This window comes from Bos mutus, chromosome 2 (assembly GCF_027580195.1).
Source record: "Bos mutus isolate GX-2022 chromosome 2, NWIPB_WYAK_1.1, whole genome shotgun sequence".
NCBI lineage: Eukaryota > Metazoa > Chordata > Mammalia > Artiodactyla > Bovidae > Bos > Bos mutus.
The window spans coordinates 29,352,718-29,367,251 of NC_091618.1; the positions used below are offsets into that span (position 1 = coordinate 29,352,718).

General features: G+C 42.7%; 2 protein-coding genes across 9 annotated transcripts in view; one reads left to right on the plus strand and one right to left on the minus strand.

Annotated features, from left to right (window-relative positions):
* Window positions 1–12,184, minus strand: part of CNOT9 (CCR4-NOT transcription complex subunit 9) — a 30,888-nt gene extending 18,704 nt beyond the window's left edge. Inside the window, exons 1-3 of one of the 2 annotated variants that reach the window (XM_070386733.1) lie at window positions 11,996–12,172; window positions 11,174–11,463; window positions 75–254 (exon numbers count right to left, since the gene is read on the minus strand). In XM_070386733.1, coding sequence (XP_070242834.1) covers window positions 75–116 — 42 coding nt within the window. In that variant the 5' untranslated portion in view covers window positions 117–254; window positions 11,174–11,463; window positions 11,996–12,172. Of the gene's footprint in view, window positions 1–74; window positions 255–11,173; window positions 11,464–11,995 lie in introns of both variants that reach the window. The other variant, XM_005889654.3, reaches the window with a different exon arrangement.
* A 401-nt stretch (window positions 12,185–12,585) lies between these two features.
* The window catches only part of USP37 (ubiquitin specific peptidase 37), an 85,639-nt gene continuing 83,690 nt past the window's right edge, over window positions 12,586–14,534 (plus strand). For 2 of the 7 annotated variants that reach the window (XM_070386766.1, XM_070386756.1), the window contains exon 1: window positions 12,586–12,791. The gene's annotated coding sequence lies outside the window, so the exon portion shown is untranslated. Of the gene's footprint in view, window positions 12,792–12,815; window positions 12,955–14,534 lie in introns of those variants that run through there. The other 5 variants (XM_070386742.1, XM_005889653.2, XM_070386749.1 and 2 more) reach the window with 3 other exon arrangements.

Here is a 14,534-nt window from a genome sequence, read left to right on the forward strand (position 1 = left end):
CATTTGTACAAAGGCAGAGAGATACATTTGCGATAATTAGGAATGAAATGCAACTCATGGATATATACACCCACCTGTAAAAGTGCTGCAATAGTACCAAATGAATGCCACAGCATGGGTGCAAGGTCAGGAACAGATTCTCGCTTCTTACTTAATTCCAGTAAAGCATTTTCCCTCGTCTCAGGACTGGATAGCTCGTTGATCCACTGATAGATCTTTTCTCTATCCACCTGAGCCAGTGCAGTAGGCACAGGCTTCAAGTGAAAATAAGAAAAGTAAAAGTAAACATGTGAGTTTCATTAGCATCAAACCAAGTCTAACTCTGCTGTATCCTTTAGAGGGAATATATTTTTTGTAAATAACAGGGCATCTTTTCTAGAAACATATATTTGATGTAAACTAATTCAATAAAACACACACTCCTTAATAATACCATATTTAGACATTTACCCTACAGGTATACTTGGGTTGTACTGAAGACGTATCAGAATGTTTACTGTTGTACTATTTTAAAAGCAGAAAACTTGAAATCTATAAACATCTATCAAAAAAGAACTGGTTAAATATGTATGGGTACATCTTTATTTGGAATACTACATAGCCCTTTAAAAAAGTTATCTCTATACTGTGCGGATACTAAATAAGAAGCAAAAAAAACAGAGTGTAAAATAGCTTACATGCTTTCATTAACACACACATGTATTCTTATATATTTACATACAACATTTCTAGAAGGACACATAAAAAACTGCTAACAGTAGTTACCTTTAAGGTTAGAATCTATATGGGAGACTTATTTTTATTGTACACAATAAAATCTTATTTTTCTTATTGTACACAATAAAATCTTTTACATACAGTTTAAATTTTTTTAACCATGTGACTATCATGGTGTTTGAAAAAAAAAGTCACCCCCCTACTGCTCTTCATTCCCCAGTAACTCCAGCATCCCCCTCCATTAAGGAGAAAACTTACATAATTTGGAAAAGCTCCCTCCTCTAATGATTCTTATACAGACTGTACCTCCATCCCTTGGAGATTTACTCACTTCTTACTCATGTATAAACTATATAAAGAATCTTTCATTACTGTGCTATAAAGAATCTCAATATTCCAATAAAAATTTGAGCACTTCTATAATTCTTCACATTTTCAAACAGGCTTGGTTAAGTTCCTTAATTATTCTTACCTGGAAAGTAAGATGAAAGACTAGAAAAATGATTACCATTGCTACTTTAGGCTCTGAAGTCCTAACAAATTCATAGCTATTTCTATCCCTAGCCCAATATTGTTTCACTTCATTCCCTGCACCCCGCAACCATGAGGATTAACAGAGTAGGTAGATAGAAAAGAGATCTACACTTGTAGATTAGACTACGAATGCTCAGAGGAATCAACTTGCTCAGTTCACCCAAGTACAAAGTTGCATATTCTCATCTTTCTTGAACCATATTACACAGCTTCTTACAGTATTTATTTGTTCCCATAACACCTTAGTGTGATAGAATAATGATAGACCCATCCCACATGATATAAAGATGAGGAACACAAAGCACAACTGTCTTCGCTGAAAAACAGAATGAAGTCTAAGGTGGACTTTGAGGAGTACTCACATTTACTCTACTCAAGCTGAACGATCACCTTCTACAATTAGAAGCTCGATTAGAAGCTTTCAGCTTAATGTTTATCATTTCTCTTGTGTGCTAGAGTGAACCACAAAGTGTTCTGCTAAATGGACTATATACCGTGCAACTTAAGTCCTCCTTAAGTGTCTCAGAGTAATCTGCTAAAAGCTGTTTTGTAATTCCCATCAGTGATGCTCAAGAAAACATGAGGTTCCTAAATGATGTAGAATAGGGTAGTTTTCTGATCCCCATTCCCAATAGCAATAACAGTATGTTCCATGCATCTGCCTTTTCTATGCTGCCACAGATAGGCCTTCAACTTTAAAAATTATTTTTGGAAATGTAATTCCACCAGAAGATAGGGTATATTTATTTAGAGTATTACATCACCTTAAAAGCTCAGTGAAAACAAGGGCTAAAATTGTAGCTTTGGGTTTCCTGCCCAGAATCCCTTGGACGACCTACAATCCTAAAGAGGGCCCCACGACAACGTTCTAGCAATATAGCATCTATCCTGATTAGTCATTACTCACTCTTAGAGGCCTGCCATCCAGATACTACCATCAGTAAGCTCCACCCTCCTCTCCAGAGTCAACCTATGACTTGTATCCAGCACTCCTATACCCTATCCCATCCCGGGGAACTCTAGGTGAACACCACCAGGCTGCAATGGTAGGTACCAGCTAGCATATAATGGATTTGGGACTGTAGGCCTGGTCTCCACATATTCCCATTTCTAGAGCTGGTTTGACTCCAACAGAGAAGACTGTGCCCCTGGAGTGATATTGGCACTCTAAAGGGCCAATGTCTGGTGCTCCCTACGGCCATGACCACTGGCTGCCAGTAATACTCCACCTTTTGAAACTACTCGTGGAAATTTTAGCCTCTATGAGACTCTGGTTCTAAGAGAGCTAGGGAGGTCAGTCAGTTCAGTTGCTCAGTCATGTCCAACCCTTTGTGATCCCATGGACTGCAGCACACCAGGCTTCCCTGGACATCACCAATTCCCAGGGCTTGCTCAAACTCATGTCCACTGAGTCGGTGATGTCATCCAACCATCTCATCCTCTGTCATCCCCTTCTCCTCCTGCATTCAATTTCTCCCAGCATCAGAGTCTTTCCAATGAGTCAGTTCTTCGCATCAGGTGGCCAAAGTATTAGAGTTTCAGCTTCAGCAACAGTCCTTCCAATGAATATTCAGGATTGATTTCCTTTAGGATGGACGGGTTGGATCTCCTTGCAGTCCAAGGGACTCTCAAGAGTCCCCTCCAACACCACAGTTCAAAAGCATCAATTCTTCAGTGCTCAGCTTTCTTCACAGGCCAGCTCTCACATCCATACATAACTACTGGAAAAACCATAGATTTGACTAGATGGACCTTTGTTGGCAAAGTTATGTCTCTGCTTTATAATATGCTCTCTAGGTTGGTCATAGCTTTTCTTCCGAGGAGCAAGTGTCTTAATTTCATGGCTGCAGTCACCATCTGCAGTGATTTTGGAGCTCCCCCCGAAATAAAGTCTGTCACTGTTTCCATTGTTTCCCCATCTATTTGCCATGAAGTGATGGGACTGGATGCCATGAACTTCGTTTTCTGAATGTTGAGTTTTAAGCCAGCTTTTTCACTCTCTTTTGTCACTATCATCAAGAGGCTCTTTAAGTTCCTCTTCACTTTCTACCATAAGGGTGGGGTCATATGCATATCTGAGATTATTGATATTTCTCCCAGCAATTTTCATTCCAGCTTGTGCTTCATCCAGCCCGGCATTTTGCATGATGTACTCTGCACATAAGTTAGATAAGCAGGGTGACAATATGCAGTCTTGACGTACTCCTTTCCCAATTTGGAATCAGTCTGTTGTTCCATGTCTGGTTCTAACTGTTGCTTCTTGGCCTGCATATAGATTTCTCAGGAGGCAGGTCAGGTGGTCTGGTATTCCCATCTCTTGAAGAATTTTCCAGTTTGTTGTAATCCACACAGTCAAAGGCTTTGGCGTAATCAATAAAGCAGTAGATGTTTTTCTGGAACTCTACTGCTTTATCTATGATCCAGCAGATGTTGGCAATTTGATCTCTGGTTCCTCTGTCTTTTCTAAATCCAGCTTGAACATCTGGAAGCTCACACACGGTTCACATACTGTTGAAGCCTGGCTTGGAGAATTTTGAGTATTACTTTGCTAGAATGTGAGATGAGTGCAATTGTGGGGTAGTTTGAACATTCTTTGTAATTGCCCTTTTTCGGGACTGGAATATGAAAACTGACCTTTTCCAGTCCTGTGGCCACTGCTGAGTTTTCCAAATTTGCTGGCATATTGAGTGCAGCACTTTGACAGCATCATCATTTAGGATTTGAAATAGCTCAACTGGAATTCTGTCACGTCCACTAGCTTTGTTCGTAGTGATGCTTCCCAAGGCCCACCTGACTTTGCATTCCAGGATGTCTGGCTCTAGGTGAGTGATCACACCACTGTGGTTATCTGGATCATGAAGATCTTTTTTTAATAGTTCTTCTGTGTATTCTTACCACCTCTTAATATCCCTGCTTCTGTTAGGTCCATACCATTTCTGTCCTTTATTGTGCCCAACTTTCCATGAAATGTTCCCTTGGTATCTCTACTTTTCTTGAAGAAATCTCTAGTCTTTCTCATTCTATTGTTTTCCTTTATTTCTTTGCACTGATCACCAAGGAAGGCTTTCTTATCTCTCCTTGCTATTCTTTGGAACTCTGTATTCAGATGCTTATATCTTTCCTTTTCTCCTTTTCCTTGTACTTCTCTTCTTGCCTCAGCTATTTATAAGGTCTCCTCAGACAACCATTTTGCCTTTTTCCATTTCTTTTTCTTGAGGGTGGTCTTGATCACTGCCTCCTGTACAGTGTTACGAACCTCTGTCCATAGTTCTTCAGGCACTCTATCAGATCTAATCCCTTGAATCTATTTCTCACTTCCACTGTATAATCATAAGGGATTTGATTTAGGTCATACCTGAATGGTCTAGTGGTTTTCCCTACTTTCTTCAATTTAAGCCTGAATTTTGCAATAAGGAATTCATGATCTATGCCACAGTCAGCTCCAGGTCTTGTTTTTGCTGACTGTATAGAGCTTCTTCGTCTTTGGCTGCAAAGAATATAATCAATCTGATTTCGTTATTGACCATGTGTAGAGTCTTCTCTTGTGTTGTTGGAAGAGGGTGTTTGCTATGACCAGTGCGTTCTCTTGGCCAAACTGTTAGCCTTGGCCCTGCTTCATTCTGTACTCCAAGGTCAAATCTGCCCGTTACTCCAGGTGTCTCTTGCTTTCCTACTTTTGCATTCCAGTGCCCTATGACGAAAAGGACATCTTTTTTGGGGGTTAGTTCTAGAAGGACTTGGGAGGTCAGGTGGGTAGTAATGTGGCCCTCAGGTACAAGCTTAGAGAGGAGTTCTGCACCCACTCTAACAAGGAGAAGGAGGCAGTGAGGGCAGTTTGGTACCAGAAAGTAGCTGAGGTAGGGACTTTCCTTTTCATCACCCCTGGTGAATTCTGCCCCAGATTTAATAGCAGAAGTTAGTTTAAACCCACTGAATACCTATTTGTTATGGGATGAATACAGTTATTTTTTAAAAGTAGGAGTTCACATACATAGCGCTTACTCTATTAGGCACTTTCTTAAATAAATGTTTATTATCACAGTCATTTTTTTAGATGAAGAAACTGAGAAGTTACTTAAAAGTTAAGTGGCAAAGCTCAGGATTTGAATTCAGGTGGTCGGGCAGCAAAGTCCATACTCTTAACTGCTTTGCGAATGCTGCTTCTTACTTCCTTAAAGATCAGGTCTAATCTAAAGACAACTCTCCAAAAACACTATTTCCTGTGACCCTGTGACAATAGAAACAGGGAATACATAAAAACCGCAAACAAAAATGAAAATACTACTGTTGTTAGTTCAGCAGAATCTGATAAACAACCAGCACCCAATATCATTGATCCCAATATCAAAATTGAGAAATTTTCTTCTTAATGAGATCTGAGGTACTTAATAACCATCATTGTAATGGGAAGGGTCAATTAAATAGTTTGACATAATTCCCTATATCAAATCAAGGCTCAGATGGGCATAATTTAGCTAGTGCTAGCCACCAACACCCACCCACACACTTCCCTACTTCTACCAATATATCAACAAATAATTTTGTAACAAACAAGGAAATTTAGGTTTTTGGAGAATAAAAATATTACAACCCTTTTTTTTTTGACCCTGAGGCTTGCAGGATCTTTAGTTCTCTGACCAGGGATTGAATCTAGGACCTGGAAGTGAAACTGCTGGTTTCCAATCACTGGACTGCCAGGGCATTCCCTACTTTTTACATTTTGAACTATGCACTGATTTCCATATTAATTTATATTACTGGACAATTGATAAAATACTTTGTACATCATCCCTGAATAAAACCCCAAGGCACAACTCTAGCATCTCACTAGATCTTTAATTTTATTTATTTTTGGCTGCACTGGGTCTTTGTTGCTTTGAAGGGCTTCCCCTAGTTATAGTGAGTAGGGGCTACTCTTTGTTGCAGTGGGCAGGCTTCTCTTTGCAGTGGCTTCTCTTGCTATGGAGCTCTAGGTGTGTGGGCTTCAGTAGCTGTAGTATGCGGGCTTGGTAGCTGTGGCTCACAGGCTCAGTCCCTTCACAGCATGTGGAATCCTTCAGGACCAGGGATCAAACCAGTTTCCCTTGCACTGGCAGGCAGATTCCCATCCACTGTGCCACCAGGGAAGTCCTCACTTGATCTTGATGGCCATATTAACTAAAAGCCCGATGCATCTGCCTCTTCTTCTGAAGTCCAAAGACTATTTAGGTACACCTTTCACAAAAATACTAGAATCTGAAAATTGATGACTTCCTAAAAGGGAATGGGATGTAAAAGAGAAGGTAGGGTAGATGAGGAAAGAGAGGGTAACTGTATTGTACTTTTATTTATTTTTTTAATTAATTTATGTACTTAGCCTGTGCCGGGTCTATGTTGGCTGCTCGTGAGCTTTCTCTATTTATAGGGCGGGGGCTTCTCATTGCTGTGGCTTCTGTTTCAGAACACAATGTCTAGGGCACTTGGGTTTCAGTAGTTTCAGCGTGTGGGCTCAGGACTTGTGGTACCTGGGCTCTAGGGCACAGGCTCAACAGTTGTGGCACACTAGCTGTGGGACTAGCTGCTCCTTGGCATGTGAGATACTCCTGGATCAGTTATCAAACCTGGGTCTCCTGCATTGGCAGGCGGATTCTTTACCAGTGAACCATGAGGAAAGCCCTGAATTGTACTCTTTAAAACATGGTTTCACTGAATGATCACCATCATGGTATCACCCTCATTTTACAGCTGATGGAACTATGAGTAAACAGTGGGCAGATTTCTGCCCTCTTCCAGTTCTCTATTTAAAGATCACCTCTAAAGATTCTTAGTTCAGTTGCTACAATTCTAATTTATAATTTACTAATATGCCTCTGAGGCTGTGGCTGATACAAACTCAATCTACTTGCACATACCATCCAGTGACAAAGAAGCAAATTCATCTAATTTACCTTTTGGAAACTGAGGCTTCCCTGGTGGCTCAGATGGTAAAGAATCTGCCTGCAATGCAGGAGACCCAGGTTCGATCCCTGGGTTGGGAAGATTCCCTGGAGAAGGGAATGGTTACCCACTCCAGTATTCTTGCCTGGAGAATTCCATGGATATGGGAGCCTGGCAGGCTACAGTCCATGGGAACACAAAGAGCTGGACACCACTGAGCGACTTTCATCTTTTGGAAACTACCTAACTTAAACACACTAACAGCAGAACACTACCACATGAGCAGAGGTTAGCAATTTCTGAATCAAATGAAATTTCTAGATCATTTCCTCAGAAAAATAAACAACTGTAAACTGTCTTGCATGTAATTTACATTTACCCTAAAATTTACAAATAATTCCAGGGAATTCATAGAGTCTACCTGTAATCCATTAATAGACCTAAGATTAAGAAACTGTTTATCAGGTTTAAGAATAGGAAAGACCCTGGGACTTCCCTGGTGGTCCAGTAGTTAGAGGACTCCGCACTTCCACTACAGGGGGCCCAGGTTCAATTGTTGGTTGGATTGAGCCTTGTGTGTGGCCAAAAAAAAAAAAAAAAAAAAATCAGAAAGACCTCAATTAGCAAGTAACAACACAAGTACCTAACTGGAATGCACACTAGATTGGGAGCTAGAAGTGGTTTCAAAACGGTTTTGCCATTTCTACAATTGTGCGACCTAGAATAAATCATTTACTTTTCTGAGCCTCAATATTCACTGGTTAGATGAGAGAACTATATTAAATAATTAAGTTTTAGTTGCTTCTAAAATCTCAGAACTTTCTTTCTTTAGTTAAAAGTGAGAGACTAAATGGCTACCAAACAATTTTATTGAGCCATAATTTGCATACAATAAAACTTTTACATGTACTCATTTAAGTATACATGTCAATGAATTTTGAGATATCTATATACCGGAGTGACCACCACTACAATCAAGATACATTACTGGGCACTCCATTATCCCCCCAAATTCTCTATACTTCTTTCAGTTAACCCCACATTCAACCCTCCACAGACTAGGTTTGACTTTTCTAGGAACTTTTAATAGGAGGCAATATTTACTGAACATACTAAGTGCCAGTCCCTGTTGCTGCTGCTGTTAAGTCGCTTCAGTCGTGTCCGACTCTGTGCGACCCCATAGACGGCAGCCCATCAGGCCCCCCCGTCCCTGGGATTCTCCAGGCAAGAACACTGGAGTGGGTTGCCGTTTCCTTCTCCAATGCATGAAAGTGAAAAGTGAAAGTGAAGTCGCTCAGTCATGTCTGACTCTTCGTGACCCCATGGACTGCAGCCTACCAGGCTCCTCCATCCATGGGATTTTCCAGGCAAGAGTACTGGAGTGGGGTGCCATTGTGAATACAAAATAGAATTTTGTATTCTAGACTGTATCCTGACTGAAATAGAGATTATTTTCCAAAGTCTGGAGAAGGCTCAACACATGGCTCTCGGTGTCTTATATAATGATGATACAATAAGAAAACTCACTTTCTTAACGGCGCCGAAGGGAAATATCAAATTAGCTTAATATTTTTATCTTCATAAAAGAAGGGCCAAAACGTTCTTCAAAATAACTTTTTAAAAATGGAAGTGAATAAACAAAGAAAATTTGGTCAACTTGCTTAAAACTTCAACCGGAGACAAGGAGATAGTGTCTAAATTAGATACTTCAGAGTGCATAATGTTCTTTTTACTTGCCAAAGAGGAGGGTATCTGGGAGTCCAGCACTGCTTCAACAGAGATATGAAATAACTGATGCAGCTGCTAGTTACATAGTGAGGGAAAAACAAGGGTTTAAGGATGTTAGAACTGCCACTGGAAAATTTTAAAAAAGCATATACAGTGCATCTCCTAAAGGCTTACCTTTGGCTGTTTTAGATCACTAGCATAACATTCGTTACAGAAAATCCATGGTATATGTGAAAATTTGTGGTTCTATTAAGCTGAAGAAAACTTCAAGGTCCATAGTAAGTGATTTGCTACTTTGCTGATGCAAGAATTAGAGTCCGAAGGCTGAATTCTGGGAGTAAGTCATTTAATCAGTGAATGAACCCAGTCCACCACTTAGCACTTTCTTATTCTTATTTAATACAATCCTGTGTGGTACTTCTGTTTTTGTTAGATTTGAGACTGTAACTATATTCTGTGATGGCAATAATGAAGACGTTAGGACGAAGTATTCTGTAAAGAATGAAAAGAGTCCGATCTACTTGAAATTATTGGCATAATAAAATACTAAAAAGAGTCAAAATTTAAGATATCCCAAATGATCTCAATTCCTCCAGTGAATAACATACCTGCATTCATATATGATCACATTCTCCTTTGATACTACTGTCTCCCTAGATGAAGTCATTATTTATTTGCAATTTAAAAAAGAAATAAAGGTATACACAAATACAAATTATCATCATTAGACAAAAAGTAAGCATCTTCTCAAGCAGTTTAGATTATTGCAGGCACTGTTGCATGTCTTATTGACACAATTTTTAGTGAGGAATATACACCATCAGAGGATGAGATGGCTGGATGGCATCACCGACTCAATGGACATGAGTTTGAGTAAGCTCAGGAGTTGGTGATGGACAGTGAGACCTGGTGTGCGGCAGTCCATGGGGTCGCAGAGTCAGACATGACTAAGCGACTGAACTGAACTGATACACCATCAGTGTCCCTTTACCCAGATGAGAACAATACAGTCAGTTTAGCCTAAAGGAAGGCACTAAGGATTGGGAAAGGGGTGGCTCAACCTTTTTTTGCTTCAGTCTCTTCATTAACCAAATATTCCAGTGAATAAATGGTACAAATGAACTTAGAGCTTTTGTGTAGTCCAAACAGAAAAATGGGTGAAAAAAACACCAAAAGTTCAATTTCCTAATAAAGGTAATTCACTGTAAATCTAATTGAAGAAACATGCATTGAATATTTTAAGTAATGAACCAGAGCTCTAATGGCTGTTTCAAAGATGTATTAGGGAGCAACTGCAAAGAAAAGTTGAATAGGTAGAGACATTCTGAGACATAGACAAGCCAACCTTAGAATTCTTTGTTTAAACTGTCCCCTCCAACCAGCAGCAACCTCATTTTCTGACTGGCTTCTTCTCATGTTAGTCACTAGGTCCTGTCCAACTCTTTGTAATCCCTCTGTTCATGGAATTATCCAGGCAAGAATACTGGAATGGGTAACCATTTCCTTCTATAAGGGGTCTGACCCAGGGATCAAACCCAGGTCTCCTGCACTGCAGGCAGATTCTTTACTGTCATATTACATGTAGAATGTGGAAGAAACAAAAAAGCTGGAGAAATTGCAGTCACCTAGTTAAAGAGATTATATAAAAAGTACCTCACCCCGTGAAGTTTCAAACATTTTAGAAAGAAGGTGCCAGGAGGCAGAGATGCCACTAACCCTGGAAATGACAAGGCTGTCTGTAACCTAGTCACACCCAACTCACTTTTAAACTTTAAATTTAACTTTTGTCCTCTACTGAGGATTTATGTCATTTTACCTGGTAATGCAACTTCAGTATATTATTCTCTCTAAGCCACTTCGCCTTGATGCAACTGAAAAAAGTTGGATGAGCATTCAGAAGAGTATGCTCAAATCACATGATACTGTCTGCCCATCACGGCTATTTGCTCTCAGTGGTCACCGCCTTCATCAATACCCTGGCATTCAGCAAAAATATTTGAGCTCTTACTTGGTGCCAGGAACTGTCCTGGCACTGAAGTAATCATGTAAACAGGATCTATCTACATGATCCCTGTCCCTGACCTCAAAAGGGGGACAAATAAGAAACAAGTAAATGAATCAAAACTTGGGAAAAGCTTAAGCAGAAAAGATGGAACGGCGGCCAGTTGTAGCTGGAGCCTGCAAAGCAATGTGATACAAGACGAGACTGAAAACAGGGGTAAGGAACATTAACGCTCAGGGAGGGCCTTGTAGGCAATGCAAAGTGTTTGGGTTTTACCTCAACAAAACGGGAAACCGCAGGATTACTTTAGCTAGGTTGTGTGCGTGTTTGTCGCTCAGTCGTGTCCGCCACTGTGCGACCCCACGGACTGTAGCCTGCCCAGGCTCCTCCGTCCATGGGATTTTCCAGGCAAGAATACTGGAGTGGGTTGTCATCTCCTTCTCCAGGGGATCTTCCCGACCCAGGGATCGAACCCAGGTCTCCCGCATTGCAGGCAGACTCTACCCTCTGAGCCACAGTGGATGGTTATTAGGAGTTTACACTGTTTTTCTTGGTCAAAAATCACGCTGGTAAAACGAGATGTATGAAAAAAGGTTTTAAACGCAGAGAACCGTAAGTCAGACATCCTAACTAGTCAGTTGTTTAGGTTTCGGATTTTGTATCTTTGTAAAGCAAGTGGTTTGAGCTAGAAGCCATTTCCTCCCCGCCGCGATGTGGCTAGGCAGGGAGGGTCAGATGCACCTCGGAAGTCCCCTCGCCCCCGCCAACGCCAAGCACGCAAACGGCGGCCTAAAACTGTTGGTAGAGCAATGAATCAATGAATGGCCCCTCTGGGCCGCAAGCGAGGCGGTCCAGCCGCGCGACCAGGCCCCGGGGCCGAAAAAGTACGCGCTACAGGGAGCCAGAGGCCGCGAGAGCCGGCCGGCGGGGAGAGTGGGGGCCGGCTCTGTCACAGCCAAGCTCAGCGAGGAGCGGGGCCGGGTGCTCGCAGGTTGAGGGCTGGAGGACTCTCAGCCTGCCACAGGGAGTTAGGACAGAAGGCCGAAACGCGGGGCTGAGAAGATGTTTGGGGCCCAAGCCGGGGGCCCAGTCACTTACCGCAGCCGTCGCCAGACTGTGCATGTTGGGAGCGGACGCCGCTCTCCTCCCACTGCCGGACGCGCCAAGCCGCGTCCCAGCTTCAGCACCTCAGCCGCCGAAGATGATGACACGCCGCAGCCGCCATCCGCCTCCGGCTCGCTCCGCCCCCTCCGCAGCCCTCTGACCTTTCACCTCTGACCCCGCCCACACAACCTCTTCCCGCCCCCCCAGCTTCTGGAGTTAACAATCCTCGAGTCTGTTTTGTCCCATAAGTTTCAGGACCAGAAGGACACCCGCCTCCTGCTAGTCTCCCCCATCCCCGGCTTGGAGCAGGTATCTCCAGAGAGGGGCGTGAACTCTGACCTTCCTCCGGAGGCCAGTGAAGGGCGGGAAAAACCAGGCAGTCCGGGAGGACAACTAGTGCGCATGCCCAACTCGACTCTGTAGGAGGGAAATGGTAGGAAAGCGAAAAAGTGCGTGAAGTAGAAAGTGCGCGTGCGTACTATGGTCAGGGCAGGGGCGGGGCTACCTCGGCGTGATTTCGCCCGGTACTGGGGCGGGGAGAGGGCGTAGAGGGGGCGGAGTTTCCAGGCTTGCGCGCACGCGCTTCTCCTGGTCGCGTCGGGTGTGCGTGCGTGCGTGCGTGTTTGCGTGTGGTCACAGTTCCCGCCATCAGCCGCTCTCCCTAACTGGGGGAGTGAGCGGCCCCTCTCCGTACCCGGTATCCCTTCCTTCGTGACCCCCAGCTCCTCCCCCTCCACGCGTACTCCGTGCTTCCGGCAGGCCTGTCCAAAGCTCCGACTCGCAGGTACAGGTAAGGCGGGCCCGGCGAGCGTCTCAACGGAGCCGTTTTACCCTGCCCCCCCCCCTCACTTCTCGCCCCGTGCGGTCCGCCCACTCGGCGTTCACTCTTCTGGAGTTCACCGGCTGCGGTTCAGCCCGCCCCCATTCCCTCGACGCCGTCTGTCGCCGCACAGGTACTCCACTTGGGTGTTCCCCCAGGCTTTTCCTCTCCTTTGACCGGGTCTTTACTGTCACTCGCTCCCCCTGTGACCCGAACCTGGCCCCTCTTTGCTGGGGGCTGTCGTTGTCCGTCATTCGCACCTTAGCGAGGCCTGCTATCTCTTCAGGTGACTTCCGTTGCCGCTTGTCCATCGGGCCTTGGGATATGATACAAATGTTTCACTTTCTTGGCTATTCTTCACCTCTCTCCTAGTCATCTTTCACTCTAAGGCATGGATTATATAGTTTTTTCGTGCCTTTGGTTGTTCCCCATCTCTAGCCATCAAATCAGGTTGTCACGTTTACCTATTTTAGGTCATGATCTGTGAAAGGAAATAATAATTGATGACAAAATCCTCTGTCTAGAAAGTTGGTCTGTGGGTGGTTTTGTAATCCTTTCAAAATTTAGGCTCTGTGTAAATGCCTCTTGGGGGTGGCAGTGTCTGACATGCCTCTAACTGGAAGAGCTGTCTGAACAGAGGATGTCAAGTAGGCAATTGGATTATACTGGGGTTGGAGCTTAGTTGTAAGCTGGGTGCATAGATAAATATGTGTGTGTGTGTGTGTGTATATATATATATATATATATAGACATCATCTGCCATGTTGATAGTAATTGAAGCCATGGATGTGGATGAAATTGCCTGAGGAGAGTGCATTGCTAAAAAGGAAAGGGACCTAGGATGGAGCGCTGAGAGATTCTTGGTGTTTAGTACCTGATAGAGGAGTACAAGTTTTGCAGAAAAGGTGAAAGAAGTTGTCAATAATATTGAATTCTGTTGAAAGATAAATGAGGACTGAAAAGCCTGTTGACATCAAAGTAATCGATGATCATAGTGAGAGATGTTTGATGGAATAAAATGGATATCTGGGTGCAGTCTTGTTCTCCTTTTACTGTTCCCTTCCACCCTAAGCTTTAGATTCTACCTGTATGTTGATGGTGAAGGACAGGGAAGCCCGGTGTGCTGCAGTCCATGGAATTGCAAAGAGTTGGACACAGACTTAGTGACTTAACAACAACAGATGACTTGAGAAGTTTTATTTCCAGTGTGTTTCCTCTGTTTTCAGCTCAAAGTCTAAATAGCTAACTGCTGGACATCTTAATTTGATTTTTTTTTCCTTAGGAGTTTCAAAAGAACAAACCTGAAACCAGTCTCCTCTCCATACCTAAATGTGTTATCTTCCAGTATCCCATTTTATTAAGTGGTATTTCCATTTACGTAGTCTAGAACCTTGAAAACCATTCTTGACTTCTCGTCATCCCATGTATCTGTACCCTCTTCAGATTCTATTTATTGTATTTCCATTATGTGTCTTGGATCTATTTCTGTACATTTTCATTATCACTTTTGTAATTCAAGCCACAACACTTTTTCACCTGGACTTAATGTTCCTTATATTCTCATTTGTAAAATGGGAATGATCACCTTGTTGGACTGCTAAAAGGATTAAATGAAATAACCATGGTAAGCACATTACATAAAATAAATAGCCAGTGAGTATTAACTATTATTGTAATTGTTGTTATAAGCTGAATCACTTCAATACCGTCCTG